Source organism: Tursiops truncatus, chromosome 12, assembly GCF_011762595.2.
Source record: "Tursiops truncatus isolate mTurTru1 chromosome 12, mTurTru1.mat.Y, whole genome shotgun sequence".
Classification (NCBI taxonomy): Eukaryota; Metazoa; Chordata; class Mammalia; order Artiodactyla; family Delphinidae; genus Tursiops; species Tursiops truncatus.
Window position 1 is genome coordinate 74471553 of NC_047045.1, and position 26580 is coordinate 74498132.

General features: G+C 41.3%; 1 protein-coding gene across 11 annotated transcripts in view; it reads left to right on the plus strand.

Annotated features, from left to right (window-relative positions):
* MTHFD1L (methylenetetrahydrofolate dehydrogenase (NADP+ dependent) 1 like) overlaps nucleotides 1-26580 on the plus strand; it is a 197178-nt gene that overhangs the window by 23029 nt on the left and 147569 nt on the right. For all 11 annotated transcript variants that reach the window (XR_012324912.1, XM_033867839.2, XM_073789737.1 and 8 more), the window contains 4 exons: nucleotides 5429-5540; nucleotides 11986-12074; nucleotides 13609-13706; nucleotides 16435-16608. Coding sequence is in view for 10 of the 11 variants with exons in the window: in XM_033867839.2 (XP_033723730.1) it covers nucleotides 5429-5540; nucleotides 11986-12074; nucleotides 13609-13706; nucleotides 16435-16608 (473 nt within the window). In the remaining variant the exon portion in view is untranslated. The remainder of the gene's footprint in view (nucleotides 1-5428; nucleotides 5541-11985; nucleotides 12075-13608; nucleotides 13707-16434; nucleotides 16609-26580) is intronic.

Here is a 26580-nt window from a genome sequence, read left to right on the forward strand (position 1 = left end):
TTGCGGTACGCGGGCCTCTCACTGTTGTAGCCTCTCCCGTTGCGGACCACAGGCTCCGGACGCGCAGGCTCAGCGGCCATGGCTCACGGGCCTTGCCGCTCGGCGGCATGTGGGATCTTCCCGGACCGGGGCACGAACCCGTGTCCCCTGCATCAGCAGGCAGACTCTCAACCACTGCGCCACCAGGGAAGCCCAAGGGAATTATGCTTGATGAATCAAAGTATATCCATTAGTGGATTTGAGGTTGCATTTTCCTTTTATCATCCATCATAATTTATGTGAGAATCAAGTAAACTTGAAGAGGGATTAACTGTCTTTTCTATATCATTTGGGACACAACTGGCTATCTTTGATACACTCTTCTCATACGTTGAGCGGTAAATATGTTGAATGATGAAGTAAGACATGAACGTTTTAGAAAAAGGAAGGTCATTTATTAACCTTTGGGGGAAAAGTTGGGGAGCTAAGTGCTGTGATCATACTCCCAAATTATCCATGTGGCTTGTAGTCATTCTGATTTATGAAATAGGTCTTAATTTTAAAAGCCAATAATGTCCTGCTGATCACAGATGAGAGTGGAAAAAAGAAACATAGGCAATTCCAGAAAGGAAAAAAATTCTCTGGGATGAGATCACTTGCTGAAGTGGGGGAGGTACCTTTTGCTGAGACTCATTCTCTTATCTTGCCAAAGTATTACAACATCTGAATGAACATGGTTTGACATCCTTATTTTAGAGTGTTTACACAGTTATTTTGATGTTCTCCTTTGATAGTATGCTTAATATTGCAGGAAAGTCTGTATATTTATCCATGGGTACGAAGCAAGAATCCTTCGGTAGATATTCAGTTAATTCGAATAAAAAGTTAGACATTCTAAGTTTGAATAATTTATGGATAAACAGGGACTCTGCTTATGAAAAGCTCTGCCTCAGTGAAATCTCCGTCGTCAGGGAATACACTGGATTCAAAGGGCAAGAGTTTACCCAGGCATGGTTGCCAATGCCCATTTCTATAATAAAGTCACTGATGAGTTCCTAATTGCCAAAACCGGAGTTTCTTTGCTTTTAGCTTGCTTAGCCACTGGGCATCACTGGAACCGGTGCCGGCTTGAAGGCATCCAGTCCTTCCTGTGTCTGGAGTCTCACCAGAGTCATATCATTTCTTCCCGTCTTTTGTCATTTACGATGAGTGCTCCCAAGAGATGCCTTAAACACCTTTTTCTCCCCATTCTACCTGTTTCCCTCGGGGATCTTGTCCAAGCTTCTAGTTTTAACTATGTCTATAATGCTGGCAGATCCCAGCCTGCACCCCCATCCTCCTGACCTTCCTCAGTTCCAGGCATCCAGCTTCCTACCAGCCCTGTCCTCTGCCTGCTGCAGTAGAATGCTTTCCCTCTCAGCCCCTCCAGCATCGAGAGGAATCTTCCTAAAACACAGCTGATGGTGTGAGGGCAGCCAGAGTGGCCCGGTCTGACAGCTACTTATCTGTTACCAAGAAAAGGCCAGCAAATCCCGGAATTTGGCATTTATTGAAAGAAAGTGACATTTCATAAAAAAGAAGAACACTTCACTCTTTTTAGGTCTTTGCCATGAGATGGCCACGGGGCCTCCACGCCACATGAGATTTCACAGACACACCCTGTCCTTGCAGAGCACCGTGAAAAGTCTTCTGCGGAACATGATGTGATCTGTAAAGCCGCTCACCCGGCTTGCACTAACCACAAAGTGTCCCAGTTCATTGAAAGTGAAAGAATGAGGGCCGGGTCACCTCCCACCCTCCCTCCCTCCCTCGGGGCCCCTCCCTGTACTTAACTGTATGTGACAGCTGCCGGATGTCCCTGTTGCACAGGGACTGCCGGGTGTTAAACACTAGCAACGTTTTTAAGTATTTTACCAACTGTGTGGGCAAAAGAAGTAGAAATCGAACGTTTGTTTCTTTTCCGTATTCCAGTGGTTTGCCCTGCGCCTCCATCTTGAAGATCCCCAGCTCCCAGATCTTGTAGGCAGGGAATTTTATATTCCTATCCTCAGCAACCTCAGTGTCTGCCCCAGGTGGTGCTTGAGAGATGGCAGGTGAAGAGTATATTCACTAAAGAATCCTGGATCTCTTTTATTCTCTTCAGTCGCTGTAATGTGAGAAGCATGTGTTTGCTGGAGAAAAGTAGCTTTTTTTTTTTTTAAGTATTGTTCTTCATTTTGAACTTTATTTTCTGAATTGTGTTGATAACTTTTGAAGGATGTAGAAGCAGGTTTGATAGGTCTCAGGTAATTCCATCACGATGCTTCAGGACATAGCTCCAAACCTTTTTTTTCACCTGTCCTACCTTTTGTAGGCATACAGACCTCATGCCTGAGATTCATATATGCCCTTTCAAAACCGTTGATAGCATAAGTCCTGTCTTCTAACTAGGAAGGTGGGGCTGTCCTTTCTGGAGTTTCCATTTTAAAATGCATTTCATTTGCTAAGTACAAAGTTGTGAGGTTCCTTATAACTCTGCAAGTCCTATCTGTCCTCCATCTCCCCGTCCGTATTCTGAGACCTGTCCCCCATCCACACCCCCTGAAAAAGCAGTGACTTCAGAAAAGTAGTTTTCATGGTATCTAAACCCTCCGCATTCCCACGTGCTCCACGCTAAATGCCTGCATATCTGTGTCTCGCGATTGTTTTAACATTTGGTCTTCTGCCTGGGGAGTGGGCGGTTCGCTGAAAGCTGCTTCCACTCAAGTCTCAGCAGAGAAGGCAATATTTTGTTATGAGTAAAGTTTCAAGCCAGGCTTTGGCCAGGGTCCTTCCCATTAGGGAGGAAGAAAGTAGAAACAGCCAGTGAGATGATAATTCTTCTTGAATCGTAGCTCATTAAAAACCTCGCCTGGGCCTTCGTGGGTTATTTATTGATTTAAGCATCTAGCACTTTTCCTTTCCAGAAAGATTAGCATCTCCGATGCGATCACGTCTGGGGGAGGAGATTTTGGCCTTTGCGGGATCAGCTGCCCCCCCCAGTTGCTTGTTAGCACGGCCCGTTTTCGAGCCGAGTCTAGGTACACAGTTAAGGGGTCGGAATGAGATTTCCAAGATTTATCGGTAATGAAAAGAACAGGTTGTACGGAAGACACCACATGGAGGAAACTAAGTGCTCTTAGGGGACTCAATTAAACCTGTGATCCTTGGCTTTTTCCAAAATGAACATTGCAGTCTTGTACATATTAACTTCCTTTTTGTAGATGTTTTAACATGTTCTGTTTTTGCCGCCGTCGAGCGTGGAAAGTGCAGCGAAATGGCGTTTCTTATTCGCTGATCACTTGCCACACGCTAAGCATCTGTGTTTCAAGTCTTACTGTGGTTGAGTGTCTGCAGTGGTAAAGGAACACACATATTTTCTTATCAGATGTTTAAAATCCTCTTTCCATAAGAACACATTTTTCCCCTAAATGTACCATCACCTGCAAGTCTGGCTGCCTTTCAGCTCTATCTGTACAGAACCCATGGGGCGTTAACGCACTAGATTGCTGGGAATATTGGCTGTAAACCTCTTAATTCGGGTTCACAGTACTGTGACTTGGGCATTAAAAAAGTGGTTTTTCTAGTAGGGATCTCTTTTTGCATGTGATTAATACAGACTCACAGAGATACCATTTTAACGTATTCCTCTTCCTGTGCCTTAGGGCGGTGCTGAAAAGCAGTGAGCACCTTCGGGCCTCATTAGCGGTACTCACTGAATTGCTCTCCCCTATTTGCATGATCCAGCTGATCCGGTGTTTCTGGGATGTTAACTTGTGCATTTAAATTTTCACCATGCTTCTCCTATCATGGGAGCTCGGAGCTGCTCTAGATCTTGGCTTTTTTGTTCCCAAGATTCCTGAGACTTTAGCTGATGCAGCCTCTTGCCCAAACAGTGTTACAGACTTGGGCTGAGGAGCTGGCCTGGTCCTTCCCCATGATCTTCAGCGATCAGCATGTCCAAGCTGAGAGCGGATGAGGACCATTGGAGCCCGTTCACTTCCTGGGCTGTTGGGTGGTTGGGTGAGGGTAGTGGCACTGGGGGTGTTTTTGTGTTTTGTCTTCCGTTCCTGTCTGTTTGATTCTGAAGAGTCTGCAGTCAGTTGCAGGGCATTGAAGTCTGTGGAAAAAGCAATGGGGGAGGGGCCATCAGCACTACAGAGTGGAGGGCTGTCAGCTTCCCTCTCTTTCTGCCTCATAGAGTATTGAGTATTCCAAGGCTGTGTTCGCTAGGGAGACAGGACATACCATAGAGGTACTTACACTCCCTGAGCCTCAGTTTACTTGTCCATTAAATGGGTATGATGAAACCAACCTCACGTATTTGTGAGCTGACACGTGCAGCTGTTGGTATTTTCCCCATGGGTCTAAGATTCCTTCTTCAGCTCTCTCCCTCCACATATGGATCCACTTGGAAGTCTGGTTGTTTAGTTGGTACTGGGACAGGTGGTCATTCTTCTGTTGAGGCCAGAACCAACCTCTCACCCTGCTTCATAACCATCCTTCCAGACATGTTCCTCCTGTGCCGTGTTACCAAAATACAAACAGGGCAGACATGTGAATGTCTTTTGTAGTAGTGGTTGCATTGTTTCCTTTTTCTTTAAGAAAAAAAAAAAAAAACAGTTTGACAAGAGACTAACCAGGACCTCAAGGAAAATGCGATTCTTGCTTGAGCTCTTGAAAATCTGTCCATGGATCTAGTACAAGTTCCATATGGGTCTAATTTTGATTATGCAGTTGTACAGGCCGGAAGGCTCCCTGCACTGGTCAGATCTTCAAGTGGCTTCATTGCGACCAGCACTATCTCCCCCCTACGGCAGGATGCTGCATGAGTCAGGATGCTGTCCACCCCCTTCAGCTTGCAGTCTCCTCCTCCCATCAGTGCCGTTTCCTTGGCCCCATCCTTTTTCTTGATATTGCAGTTAGTGTTGAAAACATGTAAATGATAAGACTACACGTAGTATATATGCTGAAGTGACTGCCCTGAAGAAATTTTTTTTTTTTTAATAAGAGTAAACACTTTATTTTCTTTGTTGCTGTACAGATCACAATGATGGACCTGTCCTTCTCTGTCTCTCTCCTTTTCGTGGCCATGCCATGCGGCATGTGGGATCTTAGTTCCCCACATGCCACATCCCAGGGATCGAACCCGAGTCCCCTGCAGTGGAAGCAGGGTTCTAACCACTGGACTGCCAGGGAAGTCCCCCTGAAGAAATTTTTAAAGCTTTTTTTTTCTAGGATATGATGATCACGTTTGGTTTGTACTAATATGAGCTACATTAGTAAATTAGTAAAGTGATTCTGTCAGTGCATCCGTGTGGAACTGAACTCTGAAGATTGTTGTCTGTTACATTGAAGGCATTTGGTGTTGATCGTCACGTCTTTATGCTACAGTTGACAATGTGTGTGGTGTTTTTCTTTTTCTTTCTAGCTTCATGAGGCTGACATTGTGATCTTGGGCTCACCCAAGCCGGAAGAGATTCCCCTTTCTTGGATTCAGCCAGGAACTACTGTTCTCAACTGTTCCCATGACTTTCTGTCAGGTAAATGTCTTCAAATTGGTGCTAGGCCGCTGATCAAAATAGGTGAGATTGCTATGAGGAAAGTTAATCTTCTTCAGAAGAGTCTGTTCCCGAAATGATGGTTGCTGTCAACATACCTACACAGGTAACGTGCCTGCCTTTTGGGTTGCTTGATGCTGGAACCACATTGCCAGGCAAAGAGCAGCCAAGGTGCCAGCTGCAGTAAGGGCCTCTCCTCCTCTTCTGTTCTTCCCCCTTCATCAGCATGTCCCCTGCTGACCTCTGGCATCAAGCAGTCGAGTCGGTTGTGGCCTAAAGTAGGACATTTTTACAGGTGTGAGGTAAACTAGAAACAGTGGTTTTCACAGTCTTTCAAAAAACAGCTGAGGGCTTCCCCGGTGGCGCAGTGGTTGAGAGTCCGCCTGCCGATGCAGGGGACGCGGGTTCGTGCCCCGGTCCGGGAAGATCCCACATGCCGCGGAGCGGCTGGGCCCGTGAGCCATGGCCGCTGAGCCTGCGCGTCCGGAGCGTTTGCTCCGCAACCGGAGAGGCCACAACAGTGAGAGGCCCGCGTACCGCAAAAAAAATCCAAAAAATCAGCTGAATCCTTTCTCCTAAAGCAGTCTTGGGTGAACCTCAACACGTAAAAGCAGATGAAAACACAGCTACCAGAGGGATGGGAGTGGAGACTAGCTCCCCTGTGTTTGTAATTTCCCTTTACAGTGACCCCCTCACGCACTCCCTTGGAGCCACAAAGTCACTTCAAAACACTGTGAAAGTCACCCTTAGAAACCGAAGAGGTCTTAGGATGGGTGCTGGTATTTGATGGTATTTGCCAACGGACCCAGGAACATCCTGGACCGCATCAGGTCACCCTCAGGGCAGCTGAACTGTGCCAGCCCCAGGGCACTCAGCCCAGGCGCCAGTAGGGACACCCTTTTCTCATTCACAGAAAGACACTCAGGCTAAGAGAGCTTTAGCACACCCAGCCCACCCCCTCAAGACCCTGAGTGACATGTGTATGCAAGAGACAATTGCAGAGGGAGACAGAGAACCCTCTTTGTTACCCATGGCCTCCAAATTTCAACATGTGGTAGGGGAGGCTGTACTGAACTGTCCAGGAGGATGGCGTTTTTTCCCTCAAAGCTGGTCAGAACTTGGACCAAAAGGAGCAGAGATCTCTACCGGTACCACACTGGAGTTCTAGACCTTGGAACTCAGGCAGCCCCGGAACACAGAGTGAAGTAGAGAATAGTATCAAGGAGAAAATAAATGTAACTTCTGATCCAGTCACCTTGAGATAACCATTTTACATTTTTCCATTAAAAAAGCACTAAACTTAATTTTATTGAAATACAATGGAAAGAAAAGAAAGTAATATGCTAAAAGCTCTACTGAAATTCATTTAACTGTTTCTTCAAAAACAGAAATAATGCACCTTCCTTTCTGGGAAATGTAGCTCCTCCCAGAATCGACCAATCAGATTAAAAACCCTTGGAGCTGAAGGGCTAGGGGGTTGTTTGGGGTGCTTTGAAAGGAAGATGCTCAAGAATTTCCCCAAATGCTCATGTACTCAGTTCACAGATGAGCGCACACATGAATAAAGCAGTTTGAGGTACAATATAATACGAATGTAGGATTAATGGCTCTTTTTAGCAAATAGAAGGCAGGTACTAAATTACTTCTTTGAAATATATGTAATTTCTGGGTATAACTTCTTTTTTTTTCCCTGAAAAAAACAATGCCTAACCCATTAATAGTGGAAATGCACTATAGATTTGCTCAGAATCCTAGTTGGACTAGGATAGTCAGTTATGACTCTATTATTTTTTTTAATGAATGTTTCCTTGCTACAATGTTTACTTGCTGTTTTTTATTAGAGTTTATGTGTTTAGGACAATTTTGGTACAATCCTGGCTGGAGATAGGAGAGTCTGCTTCAGTGTTCTTTGGGAATCCCCATGAGCCATATGTTTTATTGGTGAAACGGTGCCTCATTTCTAATAAGTTTCTTTTTAGGACTTTTATTTTTTAAAGGCATTTTAAAAACATTAGATTTAGATGTAACAATTCTCTTGAGGGAAAAAAATAAGACCAAGCATTATGTTTTAACAATTCTGTATGTAGACTGATTGCAGTTAGTTTATTTTCAATTTATCTGGTCCAGTAGTAGTGGTTTTATTGATTTTTGAATGCCCAGTGCCCAGAACGGTGCCGGACGTTTAGGAAGGGATCCGTAAATACTGAGTGAATAAACATGGACTCAGAATTGTACTCTAATTGATTGCACTTTTTTTTTTTTGCGGTACGCGGGCCTCTCACTGTTGTGGCCTCTCCTGTTGCGGAGCACAGGCTCCGGACGCGCAGGCTCAGCGGCCATGGCTCACGGGCCCAGCCGCTCCGCGGCATGTGGGATTTTCCCGGACTGGGGCACGAACCCATGTCCCCTGCATCGGCAGGCAGACTCTCAACCACTGCGCCACCAGGGAAGCCCTGATTGCACTTTTAAGTTAGTTGCAGATATAGAGACATTTCCTTGAACTTGTATCCCACTTAAAAACAGGGCTGACGGCACAAAGGCAAAGATGAAAAATCCTACTCTGATTAAATGGACGAACGTTTTCCAGTCGGTACTGTTTATGATAGCGTTACATTTCTCAGTTGTCAAAAGTTTTTTTGTTTTGTTTTGTTTTCGCTGCGTTGGGTCTTCATTGCTGAGCGTGGGCTTTCCCTAGTTGCGGTGAGCAGGGGCTACTCTTCATTGAGGTGCACGGGCTTCTCATTGTGGTGGCTTCTCTTGTTGTGGAGCACAGGCTCTAGGCGCACGGGCTTCAGTAGTTGCAGCATGTGGGCTCAGTAGTTGTGGCACATGGGCTTAGTTGCTCCACGGCATGTGGGATCGTCCCGGACCAGGGCTCGAACCCATGCCCCCTGCATTGGCAGGTGGATTTTCAACCACTGCACCACCAGGGAAGTCCAACACTTTTAATTTTAGCAACTTTAATTAGCATGAAAATTTAATCTATGAGTAAATTGGAGAAAGGCATTTTCCCTCTCTTTTATATATAACTTTCCACTTTAGACAAATGAAGATCTTTTTCAAACATTATTAAAAGGAAAGTTGCTTTTATTTAAACTTCAGAGAAAAAGAATTTTTAATACACTTATGATTGGGTGAAGGCAGGGCTTTATAATGAAATTTTCATGGTCATCTTAATGGTGCAGGGTTCCCCTTCCCACCCCCCCCTGTAAAAATAGATAGAATATGGTGATTTATGATGAGGTAATTCTATAGAGCCATTTTATTGAATACCTAATCCCCAGAGAGATTTGCTTGATGGCTGATATCCCAGAAGCAGTGCTCGGAAAACAATTACACCTAACTTGTTGGATCTGTTCACTCTTCTATGGCATGAGTCTCATGTTTAGATTGAAAACAGGGACATAGCAGTGTTCAGTTTTCTAGCTATAAGAATAATTTTATTTTTAAAACAATTATTTCAAATGAAGGAAGTGGGCTGTGATTTTGTAATGCTGTGCTTGCGAAAGGTCAGAAATCATCCTAAGCAAAACCACTGTGCACTCTGATATTCAAACTCACTTTCTGATGTACCAAATGGGACAAAGGAGAAACTGGTCTTAATACTTGGGCCCAGAGAACAGTATCAGAACAGCAACTTTATGGGTCAGAGTAGTTCACAGCATCATTTTAAGCACACATAAGTCAGCAGGGAGCCCTGGGCTGCATCCCAGGACTCGTGCTAATCAAAGTTGCTAAAATCCCCAGGTGGCCTCAAAACAGCTCCTTTCAGAAAAGGATTGTTCTGATTTCCAGGGAAAGTCTTATAACACTTTAGCCTTAAATTTTCCGATTGTGGCAAGTTTGGTTATTATAAGAAAAATTATAAGTGAAAGGCCATCTTTTAAAGTGATTCACTGACTTGTCCCTGGAGGAAGGAACTGTGAGTTAATGGGGAGTGGTTAGTGGGAAGTGAAAAGACCCATTTGGTTTGGGATGGGAGCCCTGCTGGACTCACAGACTGAGTGTGGACACCCCTCCGGGTGGGGCCCTGCCTCTGCATAGGCAAGGGGGTGATGTAATGATTTCCTTTTTCAATTCTCCTTAGCCAAGAAATTTATTAAGAATGTATTCCTGATTCACTGAGTTACCATCTTAATTGCTTCAATTTCTCCAGATTCAGAACGTACAATCCATTTTAAGATTGCATTGATTCCTACTACAAAAATGATACAGTGGTTATGATAGAACATTTTTGAAGTATACAATAGAAAAGAAGAAAGTAACTTCTGACCCAGTCATCTTGAGATAACCATCTTAGATTTTTTCCTATGAAAAAATTACACTCAATTTTATTGGATGGAATATAGTAGAAGGAAAAGAAAATAACATACTAAAAGCATTGCTGGAATTCTGATAACTCTTCTTCAAAAAGAGAAATATTGGTCCCTACAAGATTCTCCTAAAGTTTGAAATATGAGTGTATGTGTCTTTTGTGTTGTGTTTTAAAGTCTTCATTTGTTTTAGCCATGTTCTGTTTTATGCAAGACAGTGGCTAAGAGTACTGGAGAAATTATTCACTGTGTAATTCTGCAGGTGAAATAGTCTTCATTCACAGAGGCATTTGTGATTTATTCCTGTAACATGCATTTGTAAGTTGAGATCACATCCTAGAATGTAGCTTTTTCTTATTTCTCCATCATTTAAAGATAGAGGTAAGAAAGAGGGAAGCATATTTCTTTTCTTTAGTGGCTGGGTAAGAGCTTTAGGTCAGATCTCTAGTGGTTCAAACAAAAGAAAACAAATCTCTCTCATTCTCTAGACTCTTGGCTTTTGCCTAAATATGATTTATAAAACTGAAGTGTTGCTAATCTTTAAACAACACCTGAGGGATATGATTTTCCAACACCCTTAATACATTTGACAATAGAACATTACAAAACACTTAACTTTTGTTTCATGCTCTTTCTTGCAAAGAACTTCCAGGAAAATGGATAATTTAAAAGTAGAGTGGTCATGGACTTCCCTAGTGGCACAGTGGTTAAGAATCCACCTGCCAATGCAGGGGACACGGGTTCGACACCTGGTCCAGGGAGATGCCACATGCCGTGGAGCACCTAAGCCCGTCTGCCACAACTACTGAGCCTGCGCTCTAGAGCCTGTGAGCCACAACTACTGAGCCCATGTGCCACAACTACTGAAGCCCTCGTGCCTAGAGCCCGTGCTCCGCAACAAGAGAAGCCACCGTAACGAGAAGCCCTCGCACCACAAGGAAGGGTAGCCCCCGCTCGCCACAACTAGAGAAAGCCCACGTGCAGCAATGAAGACTCAACTCAGCCAAAAATAAATAAATAATTATTTTTTTTTTAAAAAAAGTGGCGTGGTCCAATATATACACTACCAAATGTAAAATAGATAGCTAGTAGGAAGCAGCCGCATAGCACAGGGAGATCAGCTCGGTGCTTTGTGTCCACCTAGAGTGGTGGGATAGGGAGGGTCAGAGGGAGATGCAAGAGGGAGGGGATATGGGGATATATGTATATGTATAGCTGATTCACTGTGTTATACAGCAGAAATTAACACACCATTGTAAATCATTATACTCCAATAAAGATGGTAAAAAAATTAAATAAATAGATAAATAAAGAGTAGAGTGGTGGAAAAAGAAGGAAATAGTTTCTTACTTCAAAAAAGTTACTATTAGCAATGTTTCTCTTCTCTAAGAGAGGATGTAGACTAAAGCATTTTACATGTATGTTTACTTTTCATAAACTTCCTAAGTGCCAACCCCAGTAGAATTCTTATAAAATGCCTCTGTGTTTTGAAATCCAGGTAATCCTCAAAGTTAATGCCCTAAAATATAATTTCTCAGTTTAGATGGAAAATTGGCTCTGTCACTTTTATGACAGGGATTTAAAAAAATTATCCAAGAAAGCCTGATCGTTCACAGAACACTTTAACTAGCTTGTCCTATAGGTGTTTTAGTCCTCCTTTTTATATAGGGTTGCCCAAAAAGTTTGTTCGGGTTTTTCCGTAAGATGTTATGGAAAAACCCAAACGAACTCTTTGGCCAACTCAATACTTTGTATTCATACATGAAATCGCTTTGATTTTTTAATTTATTGTTTAAACATGCATACGATATGACAAGCACTTTACATTACCATATCACATTGAATTCTCACAAAACTCTACAAGGTTGAACAACATTAATTAACAGGCCCAGAGTCACAATTGCAAGTAAGCGGTAGAGGCAAGAGTTTAAAGCAGTCAAACTCCAAATATGTGGCCCAATTGAGAGCCCCAAGGCTGTGCCAGGACCTGCCTGGTAACCTTTCTGTAGCTGTGCCATGACATCCTAACTTGCTTGGTTGGAAACGAGAACATCATTCAGCGTCCTGGCATTTTACAAGGAACAATATGCTGAAAGTCTTTTTTTTTTCCCCAGGGAAGCTTGGATGCAGTTCTCCCGGTGTCCATGGTACTGGTCCCATCGCAGAAGACGTGAGTCTCCTTGCTGCCGCTCTGCGGATTCAGGTTTGTCTGACACAGCTATTTGAGAATTTTTGAGTTTGGAGCTTCAGTGAATAGTTGCTAACATTTGGAAGTGTTTTCTGTTTAGCAGACACAGTGTCAAACACTTTACAAACATGATGTCATTTAATTCTCACAACAATCCTGTAAGATAGTGTTATTCCCATTTGATAGATGAGAAGATGGAGACTTGGAAAATTTAAGTTACTTGCCTTTGGTCACATGACAAGTATGGGGCAGGGACCCACATCAGGGTCCTCTATTAGTTATCTATTGATGTGTAATAAATTACCCCCCAGATTTAGCCATTTAAAACAACAAACATTTATTATCTCAGTTTCTGTGGGTCACATATTTGGAGCCGCGTAGCTGGATGGTTCTGGCTTGGAGTCTCTCATGTGGTTGAAATCAAGATGGCGGGGCTGTAGTCATCTGAAGGGCTTGACTGGGGCCAGAGGAGTCAAGATGGCGCCCTCACATGGCTGTTGGCATGTGGTATTTAAATCCTCTTTGGCTATGGGCAGGATGCCTTTGTTCCTCATCCCCTGGATTTTTCCATGGGGCTGCTCACGATGTGGCAGCTGACTTCCCCCAGAATGAGGGATCAAAGGAGAGAGCAAGGAGGAAACTGCAGTAGGTTTTGTGACCCAGTCTCCAGAGTCACGTGCCACCACTTCCTCTTTTCTTCTTTGCTAGAACTGAGCCACCAATGTAGTTCACAACCCAGGGAAAGGGAATTGGGCTCATCTCTTGAAGACAGGAGTGTTAAAGAGTTTGTGGACATCTTTTTGAACCACCGCTATCTGTGTGACCTAAAGCCCAAGGTCTCCGGCTCCCCACTCCTGTGCGCTAGGCTGGTGCCGAAGCCTGCAGTGAGGGTGCCGGCCAGCAGAGGCGTTAAGTAGCAGTAGAGAAACCTGAGCCTCTAATTGAACAGAAGCAGGTTTTAGTTCATTTCTTTCTTAATACATGCAATACCCAATTAAAAATTTTACTTCAAAATGGGACGTAGTGCATTTCTGTAAGGCATCTGTGTTACATTGCAACTAAAGGCAAATATTATTTCTATATATATGTGTGTGTGTGCATGTATGTATATATATATGTGTATATATATATATGTATGACTGATAATTCGGTTTGCTTGTTCTATTATATCAACTGTAGAAGGATTATGCTTGCAATGGTGCAGATGTTTGGTGAAGCTGGGCATCCCAGCTAGCCTGTCATGCATTCTCATATTTCCCTCATTTTTCTTCTCTGAGGTGATGCTATAATTGTAATCCATGTACTTGATGCCTTTAGTGAATACAAACTTTAATAGTACTTGTATCTCACATTTTCTTTTTTAAGAAAAATCTGCACATTTAACTACGTGTGAATAAAATGAGTCCTGGTGTTCACTTGGATTACTGTGCAACTTATACTCCTTTTCATGACAATATCCCTGAACGATATTCGATATTTTCATAGTTTAGATGTGTAACCTGTCAGCTTTTACTTTTCTAACATGCTTTCCTTCCTATCCCTATTGAAGAACATGGTTAGTAGCAGAAGGAGGTGGTTCCGTGAGCAGCAGTACAGGAGGTGGAGACTTCACTGCTTGAAACTTCAGCCTCTGTCCCCCGTACCAAGGTATTCAGGTGATTTGTTTATACTGACATCGGCTCACCAAAGTGCCTTAGATACCCAAAGTTACCCATTGGTTAGGGGCACAACTTGTGGTGTTATGGCTTTGATGGTGGATAATTTTCTCTAACCAAATTGCTGCACTATTTTTTCTTTCTTTTGTTTTTTTTTTTTTTTTTTTTGGGCCACGCTGTGCGGTGTGCGGGACCTTATTTCCCTGACCAGGGGTCGAACCATGCCCCTGGCATTGGGAGCACGAAGTCTTAACCACTGGACCGCCAGGGAAGTCCTGCTGCACCATTTTTTTCTGTCATTTAATTCCTCCAAAATTAAATGATAATGAACATGTTGACCATATTCTGTCAGTTCTAAGATGTAGATTTTTTTTAGTTTCTGAAATCAGGATGCACCTTATTGTCAATGATGTACCCTGTATTCAGTGGCAGTGTTTTTTCTTAAAATAATGGTATCTTAGATTTGACAGAATACGGTAATGTCATATTTGGAATACGCTTTTCAGTGTTAGAAATGCCCAACACACACGTCAGCTTGGTCTTCAGGGCCTTGTAGGTTTCTACGCTGTGGGTAAATGACCAACCAAACCAAACGCCATTAGACGTGGGACCGGAGCTCTGCCTTCTTCAGAACGTGGTGGCATCTGCTCTCTGACAGGACACTCTGGGAGGGTCCAGATGGATATTTTCTTCAGCGTGGTATTTAATGAAGTGTGAAGTGTAAGCTACATATTCCCTCTGTATAAATTTGGAAATACAAACTGCAGGACAGTCTCAGCATGTGATTTTGGAACAGTTCGCTAGATAAGCTATCTGAGCCAGGCAAATGCATTTTCCAGCCTCGTAGTGAATCCCCCATGGCCACCCCTCCTCCTGTGAATTGGCCCAGTCCCCTTCCTACAGGACGCCCATAAGTCCAGCGCTTAACCAGGTGATGCTGTCTGCCAGCATGGAATACACAGGATGTAGGAGATAACACCACCCGGAACTGACTCATTTTTCACTTGATAACCAGTTGCTTTTCAGAATTGACCTCTGTTTCCTTGGGCCACAGCCCAACACTAAGTTTCGATTATACCCACCAGGCTGGTGAAACCCTCCAAGCTATGTTTTCACACCTCAAATAGACTAAACGTCTTAGTTATCTTCTGTGTTCATTAATACATAAATTCCAAGGAATGTTCTTTGTAATATCATCCCTGTAGTTGTGCAATCTGTTTCATAAAATAGTTTTTGAGGTTACTTACGTTGTTATAGAACCTTCATATTTAAAAGTCAGTGAGTGAATTCTACTTACAGAGAGCTGAAAAAAACTTGAGAAGGATTCAGCCAAATTGTGTACAAATCCAAATAAATTCCACTTGGCGGGAAAAGCCCCTAAATTGCTTAACCAAATTTGATTCCTACAGCCACTGGGGAAAGAAAGGCAGGCTGAGTAGTTTATAAATCACTCAGAAAATCAAAATGATGTCACCATCACTCTTCAGCTAGTGAAGAGAAAACCGTGGAGGTTTTGCAAGAGTAGGCTCTTCAATTTAGGAGATTGTGGGAGGAGAGAAACAGAAAAAAAAAGGTGTACTCAGGAAGGCGAAATGAAGTGGGAGCACGGACAGTGAAGGCTGGGGTGCAGTTGGTGGGGGAAGAATCAGAAAGGACAATGTAGGTGGACCTGGGGAAGGGGTTACCTAGCTGCAGGTACAGAGCTCCGCCCACATCTGGGCAGAGGCACCCTTCCCCCTCTCCCGCTCTAGTGGGCATTGGAAGTAGGTTTACTGTTACCTCTTGCACCAGAGTCAGGCTCCATGGGGTCATGGAGGAGAACATAGGGTAGTATGAGGACTGAGAGATTGTCTGCGGAAAAAATAGAGCAGGGGGCTGCCTACCAGTGGAGAGACCGCTGCGCCGCAAGATAGGGGCCCCAGGGTGAATCAGGAAACTGCTGCATTGTCACACATCAGCCCTCAAGACCAAGTCACAGACGGACGGAGGGGCCAGACCCCCGAAGAAAGAAGCGGCTGAGCTCAGGAGCCCCAAGAGGCTCTCTCTGAGAAGTCTTGATTTTCACAGCCCTCCTGTTAAGATGAGCGGCAGCTTGCACATCTTAACCAGTGAAATAGAATAGTTGAGTTGTTTGCCCAGCGACACTCTGGAGTTCCTAAAATTTCCTGTGTCTGAAGTCGAGCCTCGGGCACTAGCTCCATTTACCGACAGTTATGTAATTAATGAAATATTTTGAAATACGATTTTTGACTTGAGAGGGAAAATATGGACACAGATAAAACAAAAGAGTATTTCCACATTTTTGAATTGCCAAGAGACACATGTGGCTAGCCCAGTAATAAAGCATTATGCAATAACGCCTCTATTCCTGGTTAAGGAATTCAGCGATGACCCATAAAAAACACTGTGCTCTATCGTGGAGTTATCTTGAGGGGTGGCCTTTGGACACGTGGTAATAATCCATCTCCTTTCCTATGGCAGAGGTGTATCCTGGCACCTGGGAAGAATTCTAGACTCTTTAAGAGTTGCTTCTCTATCTAAAGCAATGTACCGTTTTCTTACGCACTTTAATTGTTAGCAGTTGTACTTAATCCTACTTGGGAGAAAGGACCACAAAGCCATTGGATCTAATTGTTGGCATGGTGTACAGCTGTTTTCTACTCAAGCAGCGACCACCTAAGCTGAGCAGACTCTCTTACCTCTTATGTTTCCCCACCCAGTGATATCGAGATTTCAAGAGCACAGACTCCAAAAGCTGTGGATATCCTTGCCAAGGAGATAGGGTTGCTTGCAGATGAAATTGAAATCTATGGCAAAAGCAAAGCCAAAGTCCGTTTGTCCCTGCTAGAAAGGTTAAAGGATCAAGCAGATGGAAAATACGTCTTAGTTGCTGGGTAAGACTACTTTTAAAATCTCTTTTACTGAGAAGACGTTTATAAAACTCTCTTCCCTGTTTGTATCTGTCACCACACCCCTCAAATCCATCCTCTTCTCCAGCCTGACATTATTTTGTCCATTTCCCTTGGCCGTCCTTCATTTGACATGAGGTAAGTTTTTATTTTCAGTGTAAAACAAATGAGTCTCCTCCACAGAATATACAGTGTAACGAGTTCCTAATCCAGGACTTCGCTTTTTGTTTCCCATATTGTGTTTTGATCACCCTGGTTCTGCCTTGGATTTTTCATTTCGCTTTTCATGATAAAAATTAAAATAAGAATTGAAAGTAAAATATTTTGAGCCGAATGGGTTGTTTTCCTACTTAGAAATAACATTGGAAAATGAACGGATCGTTGTGTGAGACTTAGACTTTTCGATTAGTATCCTTAATATTTATGAATTTGCGTTACAAAAACTCATCTCTCTTTCTTGCATTTCAGAATTAATATTGGGCCATTTACATTTGTGTTGCTCGTTTTACGAAAGGCAGATGCACAGTTTTTCTGAAAAGGAGCCATTTGCTTTATTTTGCCTCTTTTTTAAAAAAAGAAATACATTCATCAGCTGAAAAACAATAGAAAACAAGGGATTTCAAATATTTATTTAATGTGAGCATTAGGAGCATGTAAGGGAGCATTAGGAGACTGTATAACTTCCTTTGTTGTCTTGAAATGTCATTGCATTGACTTACTAATGGTATATAGGCCAAGGCTTGGGGCACAAAACCCTGTTTGTTAACAGGCAGAGACATTTTTGTAACTGGACTTGACTTACAGTTAGCTTGGTTTTTACATATCTGATTATTCATGTAAGTGCTTTATTTCTTCTTCGGGTTATAAAAGTCATGCATACTTGTAAAACTATTTGAAAAATACAGAAAGTAAAAACAAGAAAGTATAAACGGCTGTTCACATTTGAGACCATCTTGACACAAAGGCAGTCTGTCATAAATGAGATCATTGAACACATGCTATTCTGTAAGCAACTTGATTATTTAACAATATGTTGTATACCTAGCTCCGCGTGAGTCAGGATAGAGCTGTGTTATCATTTTGCATGACTACCTGACATGCTACTGCTCACATCCCAGATTCTTCAATGTGCTGGGGGTAGGGCTTGGGGGGGGGGTGGTAAAAATGCCTGGGATGAGGGTGGGTTCCATTCTACACATCTTCCCAGCACCAAGAAACATAGCTGTGGCTCAGCCACTGATAGTAAAGCATGTTTCTCATTCTTCTTCAAGTGTATTAAGGCAGAAAAAAGGTTTGAAGATATCATAGAGATGTCCCACAATTTATTTAACCAGTTCTCTATTGATGGGCTCTCAAATTGTTCCCCATCTTTGGCCATTATAAGCAGTGCTGAAATTCACAACCATGGGCATGCATATTTGTGCATTTATCCAATAATCTGCTTAGGAACAATCCCTAGAGATGAATTCAATTTTTCATACCTACAAATAAAGATAAAACTACAGATAAAGCAAGATAGCATCCATAATATCACCTCTTTAATGGTATCATAATTTCTTCATATCTCTTCCCCTTTTTCCTTTAGCCTTCCTCTGCCCCCCGACCTCACCCCCCATCCCACCCCCCAGCTCCTCTTTCCCCATCTCCTTCTGTTACTGTTTTCTAAGAGAGATGGACAGCTAGAGTCATTCGGTGGCTGTGTTTTTAAGGAATTCATACCTTGCTGCAGCACCTCTGTTGCCTGTGGCTTAAACCTCTCTCAGACTTCCAGGTTCACCGCAGCTGGATTCCCAATCCTAATGGGATGCTCTCCAGCCTAGGACCCCAGCCCTGATGTCCCCATAACTGAGCTGTAGGAAACCTCTTTGAGGGGAGATGTGGCCTCACCTGAGGCACCCTCTGGGGGGGTAGATCTGTGAAAGGAGCTGGCTGACGGCAGGGGGTGGGTACTCCTGGGTCCCAGAGTCTGGAGGAAACATCTAGTCAGTCAGTGTTGCTGTTCTGGAAGTGGGCTTCACGCAAGTTTGTTTACAGTGAATAAATTAACTCTGAGACATTAAGAACTTCAGAAGCAAATTTAGCATCTTATCCACAGATTTGCTTCCCTTCTTCCAGGATTTAGGTGCTCTTAGTAAGTGGGTTTGCTGGTTTTCTCACCCTGTTTAAGGTAGGAAGAATTAGGAAAACTCAGGAGGATGTGGTCTCAGTTTACGAAGGAAGAACCATGCAGCCATTTTTCACATGGAAGGGCTGTGATTTACTCTGTTTTGGGCTTGTCAGTATGGGAAATAAAAGCACAAATCTAGACAAGGCCCTGCCCTTCACTGGGAACACAGAATTGATACTTGTAAAACAAAACCTGTGATGGTATTGTTATCAGATTCCAAACCTGAAGTCATAACCTGGCCTCCAGCCACATGCCAGAGAGTGACCGCCAACCTGGCCACCTAGATTGCCACTACGTGTTGGTCCATACCCAGTAGAACATCATTCCACTCTGTCTCTGCTGGCCTTTATGTGTGTAACTGATCGGAAGAAGCCAGGCTGCCATGTCATACGTAGAAGCCAAAATTAAACCTGAATTCTCAAGTACAGATTTAACCCAAGGACGTCAACAGTTCTTTTTCTGAAATTGTGGTATAAATTCCCTTACATAACGAAGACGTATGAAGGAACAAAAATCAAATTGTGTTGCTTTCACCTGCATTGAAAAAGAAGCTGGGGCTTCCTTGGTGGCACAGCAGTTAAGAATCTGCGTGCAAACACAAGGGACACGGGTTCGAGCCCTGGTCTGGGAAGATCCCCAATGCCGCGGAGCAGCTAAACCCGTGCGCCACAATTACTGAGCCTGCGCTTTGAGCCCGCGAGCCACAACTACTGAGCCCGCGTGCCACAGCTACTGAAGCCCGTGCGCCTAAAGCCCATGCTCCACGACAAGAGAAGCCACTGCAATGAGAAGCCCGTGCACTGCAACGAAGAGTAGCTCCCGCTCGCTGCAACTAGAGAAAGCCTGCGTGCAGCAGTGAAGACCCAATGCAGCCAAAAATAAATCTAAAAAAAATATAAATTTTTTTAAAAAAAGAAAAAGAAGCTGTGAGGGTAGGATTTTGAGATGTATATATGCATCTGTCTCAGAGCTTGGAGGTTTTTAGAAAAGACATATAACAGTGTATAAGAGAGGAATGAACTCCCCTCACCAACACAACAAGAGATATTTTTTAAGTGTGTAAACTGCCTTTGTTACCTAATCTTTTGATAGCTGGATGTTTGAAATCACTTTAAAACAGCAAAACAATCATTTATAATCTAAAATGAAAACTTCATTTGAAATAAAATCACCTTTAATTTTTGTCAGGTCAGTTATGGAAAAGTGACATTATCAAGCCCTTATACACATGGTTGCAGCTTCTTAAGAAATATGAATTACCCATCCACATAATTCAAAAAGAGTCATGTACCACAGTGTTTATTGCAGCACTATTTACAATAGCCATGACATGGAAGCAACCTAAGTGTCCATCGACAGATGAATGGATAAAGAAGATGTGGCACGTATATACAATGGAATATTACTCAGCCATAAAAAGAAACAAAATTGAGTTATTTGTAATGAGGTGGATGGACCTAGAGACTGTCATACAGAGTGAAGTAAGTCAGAAAGAGAAAAACAAATACCGTATGCTAACACATATATGTGGAATCTAAAAAAAAAAAAAAAGTTCTGAAGAACCTAGGGGCAGGACAGGAGTAAAGACGCAGACGTAGAGAATGGACTTGAGGACATGGGGAGGGGGAAGGGTAAGCTGGGAGGAAGTGAGAGAGTGGCATGAACATATATATATACACTACCAACTGTAAAATAGATAGCTAGTGGGAAGCAGCAACATAGCACAGGGAGATCAACTCGGTGCTTTGTGACCACCTAGGGGGGTGGGATCAAGAGGAGATATGGGGGTATATGTATATGTATAGGTGATTCACTTTGTTATAAAGCAGAAACTAACACACCATTGTAAAGCAATTATACTCCAATAAAGATGTTAAAAAAAAACAACTCAAAAAAAAAAGCAGAACTCAAAAAAAGAAAAAGGGTGTGGTACATATATACCACAAATAAAGATAAAATATTACTCAGCCATAAAAAAGAACGAAATAATGCCATTCATGGCAACATGGATGGACCTAGAGATTGTCATACTGAGTTAAGTAAGTCAGATGGAGAAAGACAAAAATCATATGATATCACTTATATGTGACATCTAAAAAAAATGATACAGATGAATTTATTCGCAAAACAGAAATAAAGTCACAGATGTAGAAAACAAACTTGTGGTTACCAGGAGGGAAAGCGGGTGGGAGGGATAAATTGGGAGATTGGGATTGACACATAGACACTACTATATAAAAAATAGATAAGTGATAAGGACCTACTGTATAGCCAGGGAGCTCTTCTCAATACTCTGTAATGACCTTTATGGGAAAATAATCTTAAAAAGAGTGGATATATGTATATGTATAACTGATTCACTTTGCTGTACAGCAGAAACTAACACAACATTGTAAATCAACTATACTCCAATAACATTTTTTTAAATAATAAAAAAAAATAGATGGCTAGTGGGAAGCAGCTGCATAGCACAGGGAGATCAGCTCTGTGCTTTGTGACCACCTAGAGGGGTGGGATAGGGAGGGTGGGAGGGAGACCAAGAGGGAGGGGATATGGGGATATATGTATACATATAGCTGATTCACTTTGTTATACAGCAGCAACTAACACGACATTATAAAGCAATTATACTCCAATAAAGATGTTAGGGAAAAAAAGAAATATAAATTACCAGTCCATTAAATGATTTTTTCCTTTTTTCTGAAAGTTTTTTTTTAATCTGAAAATAATATTGACCCATTGAATAAAAATTTAGCATAAAGAAAAGTAAAAAGAAGGAGAAAACGAAATCTCTCATTACACAGAAGTATTCAAAATTTTTATATTTCCTTCCAGGATTGTATCTCTGCATCTGTCCTTTTTACACATTGAGATCATGCCATAAATACCATTTTGTGTCCTGCTTTTATCCCTGAATACTATAACATAAGTCTTCTCTCATGCTTTAGAAGAATTCAAATGCCCAAATAATTTTTCAGTAAAGCTAAATAATAAAATATTATTGCACGTTTGAATTCATGTATAAATGTGATTTGAATATATCAACAGTGGGATTAAAATATAAAACCATGGGATTAAAAAAACCTTCTACTATTAATAACCCAAATGCAAAACAGATTAATTCATTTTAAAATGCTATTCTTCAAACTTCAGAATTTCTTATTCCATCAGAATCATCTGTATTTCATCAGCTACACTTCACATGGTATTTACACCTACACATCACTTTATTTGCTCTGCCTGACAAAATGAAAAGTATTGGGAATTGTTCAGGGAAATATGCCAAAAGAATCTTAGGGTCTCCTGAGTTTTACATATTTTCCTAGTTACACTAATGAAAAGGAATTTGTTTGAGAACTTGACTCGGAGTGCAGCTGCAGGGCATTGAAAGTATATGCCGAATGGGTCTCCATCCACCCTTTACTGATTTCCATGCAGAAGTTTTTAGAATTTTTCTGAATCGCTTGGACCCAGCAGTTAAAAAAGAAGCCCAAATTCAAAGTGTGAACAGACTGAATTTCGTATTAAAGGAAAATATTCACATCACTATTTGTTTGTCTAGAGTGCCAAATACCTGATTTTATTTTAGTTTATTTTTTAATGTTACAAACCATTTTGGTCAGTGTAAAAATAACTTCTTTTGATTCTTCTAAGATTGTGATTTTCTGCCCTGTGCAACTATCTAAATATCTGTGAGTTTTTCTTCTAGTTACTGTAGTTGCAGAGCAGAACAAAGGTATTTACAAGAGGCCAGGGACTTTGAACTATTTGCCTCAGTCAAGTGTAATGGGAAACAACAAATGGACCATGGTTATCCTTTTTTTTTTTTTTTTTTTAATGAACAGACTATTATTTTTTTAATGACTTAGGACAAGCTTTACTAATTGTTTTTTTTTAACATCTTTATTGGAGTATAATTGCTTTACAATGGTGTGTTAGTTTCTGCTTTATAACAAAGTGAATCACCTATACATATACATATATCCCCATATCTCCTCCCTCTTGTATCTCCTTCCCACCCTCCCTATCCCACCCCTCTAGGTGGTCACAAAGCACCAGGCTGATCTCCCTGTGCTATGCGGCTGCTTCCCACTAGCTATCTGTTTTACATTTGGTAGTGTATATATGTCCATGCCACTCTCTCACTTCCTCCCAGTTTACCCTTCCCCCTCCCTGTGTCCTCAAGTCCATTCTCTACATCTACGTCTTTATTCCTCTCCTGCCCCTAGGTTCTTCAGAACCTTTTTTTTTTTTTTTTTTTAGATTCCATGTATACGTGTTACCATACAGTATTTGTTTTTCTCTTTCTGACTTACTTCACTCTGTATGGCAGACTCTAGGTCCATCCACCTCACTACAAATAACTCAATTTCGTTTCTTTTTATGGCTGAGTAATATTCCATTGTATATATGTGCCACATCTTCTTTATCCATTCATCTGTCGATGTGCACTTAGGTTGCTTCCATGTCTTGGCTATTGTAAATAGTGCTGCAGTGAACATTGTGGTACATGACTCTTTTTGAATTATGGTTTTCTCAGGGTATATGCCCAGGAGTGGGATTGCTGGGTCATATGGTAGTTCTATTTATAGTTTTTTAAGGAACCTCCATACTGTTCTCCATAGTGGCTGTATCAATTTACATTCCCACCAACAGTGCAAGAGGGTTCCCTTTTCACCACACCCTCTCCAGCATTTATTGTTTGTAGATTTTTTGAGATGACCATCCTGACTGGTGTGAGGGGATACCTCATCGTAGTTTGGATTTGCAATTCTCTAATGATTAGTGATGTTGAACATCCTTTCATGTGTTTGTTGGCAATCTGATATCTTCTTTGGAAAAATGTCTGAGTCTTCTGCCCATTTTTGGATTGGGTTGTTTGTTTTTTTGTAGCTGAGCTGCATGAGCTGCTTGTAAATTTTGGAGATTAATCCTTTCAGTTGCTTCATTAGCAAATATTTTCTCCCATTCTGAGGGTTGTCTTTTCGTCTTGTTTATGGTTTCCTTTGCTGTGCAAAAGCTTTTAAGTTTCATTAGGTCCCACTTGTTTATTTTTGTTTTTATTTCCATTTCTCTAAGGGGTGGGTCAAAAAGGATCTTGCTGTGATTTATGTCATAGAGTGTTCTGCCTGTGTTTTCCTCCAAGAGTTTTATAGTGTCTAGCCTTACATTTAGGTCTTTAATCCATTTTGAGTTTATTTTTGTGTATGGTGTTAGGGAGTGTTCTAATTTCATTCTTTTACATGTAGCGGTCCAGTTTTCCCAACACCACTTATTGAAGAGGCTGTCTTTTCTCCATTGTATATTCTGGCCTCCTTTATCAAAAATAAGGTGACCATATGTGCGTGGGTTTATCTCTGGGTTTTCTATCCTGTTCCATTGATCTGTATTTCTGTTTTTGTGCCAGTACCATCCTGTCTTGATTACTGTAGCTTTGTAGTGTTGTTTGAAGTCTGGGAACCTGATTCCTCCAGCTCCGTTTTTCTTTTTCAAGATTGCTTTGGCTATTTGGGGTCTTTTGTGTTTCCATACAAATTGTGAAATTTTTGTGCTAGTTCTGTGAAAAATGCCGTTGGTAGTTTGATAGGGATTGCACTGAATCTGTAGATTGCTTTGGGTAGTAGAGTCATATTCACAATGTTGATTCTTCCAATAAAAGAATATGGTATCTCTCTCCATCTGTTTGTATAATCTTTATTTTCTTTCATCAGTGTCTTATCGTTTTCCGCATACAGGTCTTTTGTGTCCTTAGGTAGGTTTATTCCTAGGTATTTTATTCGTTTCGTTGAAATAGTAAATGGAAGTGTTTCCTTAATTTCTCTTTCAGATATTTCATCATTAGTGTATAGGAATACAAGAGATATCTGTTCATTAATTTTGTATCCTGCTACTTTACCAAATTCATTGATTAGTAGTTTTCTGGTAGCATCTTTAGGATTCCCTATGTATAGTATCATGTCATCTGCAAACAGTAACAGCTTTATTTCTTCTTTTCTGATTTGGGTTCCTTTTATTTCTTTTTCTTCTGTAATTGATGTGGCTAAAACTTCCAAAACTATGTTGAATAATAATGGTGGGAGTGGACAACCTTGTCTTGTTCCTGATCTTACAGGAAATGGTTTCATTTTTTCACCATTGAGAACAATGTTGGCTGTGGGCTTGTCATATAGGGCCTTTATTATGTTGAGGTAAGTTCCCTCTATGCCTACTTTCTGGAGGTTTTTTATATAAATGGGTGTTGAATTTTGTCAAAAGCTTTTTCTGCATCTATTGAGATGATCATAAGGTTTTTCTCCTTCAATTTGTTAATATGGTGTATCACGTTGATTGATTTGTGTATATTGAAGAATCCTTGCATTCCTGGGATAAACCCCAGTTGATCGTGGTGTATGAGCCTTTTAATGTGCTGTTGGATTCTGTTTACTAGTATTTTGTTGAGGATTTTTGCCTCTGTGTTCATCAGTGATATTGGCCTTTAATTTTCTTTCTTTGTGACATCTTTGTCTGGTTTTGGTATCAGGGTGATGGTGGCCTCATAGAATGAATTTGAGAGTGTTCGTCCCTTTGCTATATTTTGGAAGAGTTTGAGAAGGATAGGTGTTAGCTCTTCTCTAAATGTTTGATAGAATTCACCTGTGAAGCCATCTGGTCCTGGGCTTTTGTTTGTTGGAAGATTTTTAATCACAGTCTCAATTCAGTGCTTGTGATTGGTCTGTTTACATTTTCTGTTTCTTCCTGGTTCAGTCTTGGAAGGTTGTGCTTTTCTAAGAATTTCTCCATTTCTTCCAGGCTGTCCATTTTATTGGCATATAGCTGCTTGTAGTAATCTCTCATTATCCTTTGTATTTCTGCAATGTCAGTTGTTATTTCTCCTTTTTCATTTCTAATTCTATTGATATGAGTCTTCTCCCTTTTTTTTCTTGATGAGTCTGACTAATGGTTTATCAACTTTCTTTATCTTCTCAAAGAACCAGCTTTTAGTTTTATTGATCTTTGCTATTGTTTCCTTCATTTCTTTTTCATTTATTTCTGCTCTGATCTTTATGATTTCTTTCCTTCTGCTAACTTTGGGGGTTTTTTGTTCTTCTTTCTCTAATTGCTTTAGGTGTAAGGTTAGGTTGTTTATTTGAGATGTTTCTTGTTTCTTGAGGTAGGATTGTATTGCTATAGACTTCCCTCTTAGAACTGCGTTTGCTGCATCCCATAGGTTTTGGGTCATTGTGTTTTCATGTCATTTGTTTCTAGGAACTTTTTGATTTCCTCTTTGATTCCTTCAGTGATCTCTTGGTTATTTAGTAGTGTATTGTTTAACCTCCATGTGTTTGTAGTTTTTACAGATTTTTTCCTGTAATTGATATCTACTCTCATAGCACTGTGGTCGGAAAAGAAACTTGATGCGATTTCAATGTTCTTAAATTTACCAAGGCTTGATTTGTGACCCAAGATATGATTTATCCTGGAGAGTGTTCGTGAGCACTTGAGAAGAAAGTGTACTCTGTTGTTTTTGGATGGAGTGTCCTATAAATATCAATTAAGTCCATCTTGTTTAATGTATCATTTAAAGCTTGTGTTTCCTTATTTATTTTCATTTTGGATGATCTGTCCATTGGTGTAAGTGAGGTGTTAAAGTCCCCCACCATTATTGTGCTACTGTCAATTTCCTCTTTTTTAGCTGTTAGCATTTGCCTTATGTATTGAGGTGCTCCTATGTTGGGTGCATAAATATTTACAATTGTTATATCTTCTTCTTGGATTGATCCCTTGATCATTATGTAGTGTCCTTCTTTGTC